The 1,238-nt window shown below is 38.3% G+C and overlaps 2 protein-coding genes across 2 annotated transcripts; both read right to left on the bottom strand.

Annotated features, from left to right (window-relative positions):
* Positions 1-12: 12 nt before the first annotated feature.
* LOC124893915 (putative late blight resistance protein homolog R1B-8) lies at positions 13-1,055 on the bottom strand (the record flags this gene model as incomplete). Its single annotated transcript, XM_047404742.1, has 1 exon — positions 13-1,055. A coding segment is annotated over exon 1 (1,043 nt), but the record flags the coding sequence as incomplete, so codon positions are not given.
* Positions 1,056-1,070: 15 nt separating this feature from the next.
* On the bottom strand, positions 1,071-1,238 carry LOC124893914 (disease resistance RPP13-like protein 4; the record flags this gene model as incomplete). Its single annotated transcript, XM_047404741.1, is given in 1 exon segment — positions 1,071-1,238. A coding segment is annotated over 1 exon segment (168 nt), but the record flags the coding sequence as incomplete, so codon positions are not given.

Genomic DNA, 1,238 nt, shown 5'->3' on the forward strand with positions numbered 1-1,238 from the left:
ATTTCTGCAAACTCAATGGGTATCTCTTTCAAATATGTGCATTTTTTGAGCACAAGGCGCTCAAGAACAGGAAAATTGTCATCTGTGGCTTTCCAGTACATGAGAAAACAATCTTCAATTAACAAAACCTTCAATCGAGTAAATCCCGTAACATTTGGATGCCATTCTTCTCCACGACAAGCATGACACATCACCTTTAGCACCTCAAGGTTAGGCAATTCAGCTATAATGTCCAGGTACGACCAACGTAGATAATTTCTTTTCAACTTCAGCTTCTTGAGCGTTGCTGGAAAAGCTTTTGCACTTGCTGGCAAAAATCTACTAAAACAATAGATAAGACTCAATGTTTCAAGTTGCTGCAGATGGACAAGACTGTTGAGAAGCCCACTAGAGCGAATCTCATTTCCAAAGATTCCTATTTCTTTGACATTCTTAATCCCCATAATAACCTCATTCGTGCAACAACGTAGATGCAAGTAAGAAAAAGTTTGTATGTTTGAAAAACCCATGTGACTCCCTTTGTCAGCAGATACGCTTGGGGGATTTGGCAGATAAAATTCGGGCAGTTTGAGATGCCTTAATTGCATTAGTTCCCAAATTTCCTCAGGAAAAGTTATAGTTATAACTGATCCATTAAGCCCTTGAACAATGAATGTCTGCAGATTCCATAACCTGCAAATTTCTGGAGGTATGTTTAAATTCTCATCGCACTGCAATAATAGGTACCTCAACCAGATTAGGCTTAGTATCTGTACAGGGAAATTATCAATCTCTCTGTGTCTCAACTCCAAGACTCTGAGTAATTTGAAATGAATAAGCTCCGACTTGACAATAAAAGATGAATACTTAAGATGAAAAGAGAAAATAGAACGGGTTCGTTCCAAAAGATCGTTGTTGTCATGATCTCTCAACTGACGATGTACAGGGGTAAGAAGAGCCCTATAAAGACCATAGAGATGACATTCAATTTTATCACCAGTCACGCGTTTATAGGGCTGCATTTTTTGCATACTGAGATTTCCACGTTCTGATACGCCAAGAACAATGTCGTTCATGATAAAAATGTTCTCCTATTGAATTTCTCTCAAGCACAGGTCATATATTAGATCATGAACCTTACATGATCTAATTTTTGTTCCATCTAGACTTTTCTTGCAGACGAGGACTAGACATCTATCGATAAGCTCTTGCAAACACTTCTCAGCCTCTCCTTCCAAATCATTTTCCAACTTTAGGAA

The sequence above is a fragment of the Capsicum annuum genome, unplaced genomic scaffold (genome assembly GCF_002878395.1).
Source record: "Capsicum annuum cultivar UCD-10X-F1 unplaced genomic scaffold, UCD10Xv1.1 ctg67124, whole genome shotgun sequence".
In the NCBI taxonomy this organism is placed as follows: domain Eukaryota; kingdom Viridiplantae; phylum Streptophyta; class Magnoliopsida; order Solanales; family Solanaceae; genus Capsicum; species Capsicum annuum.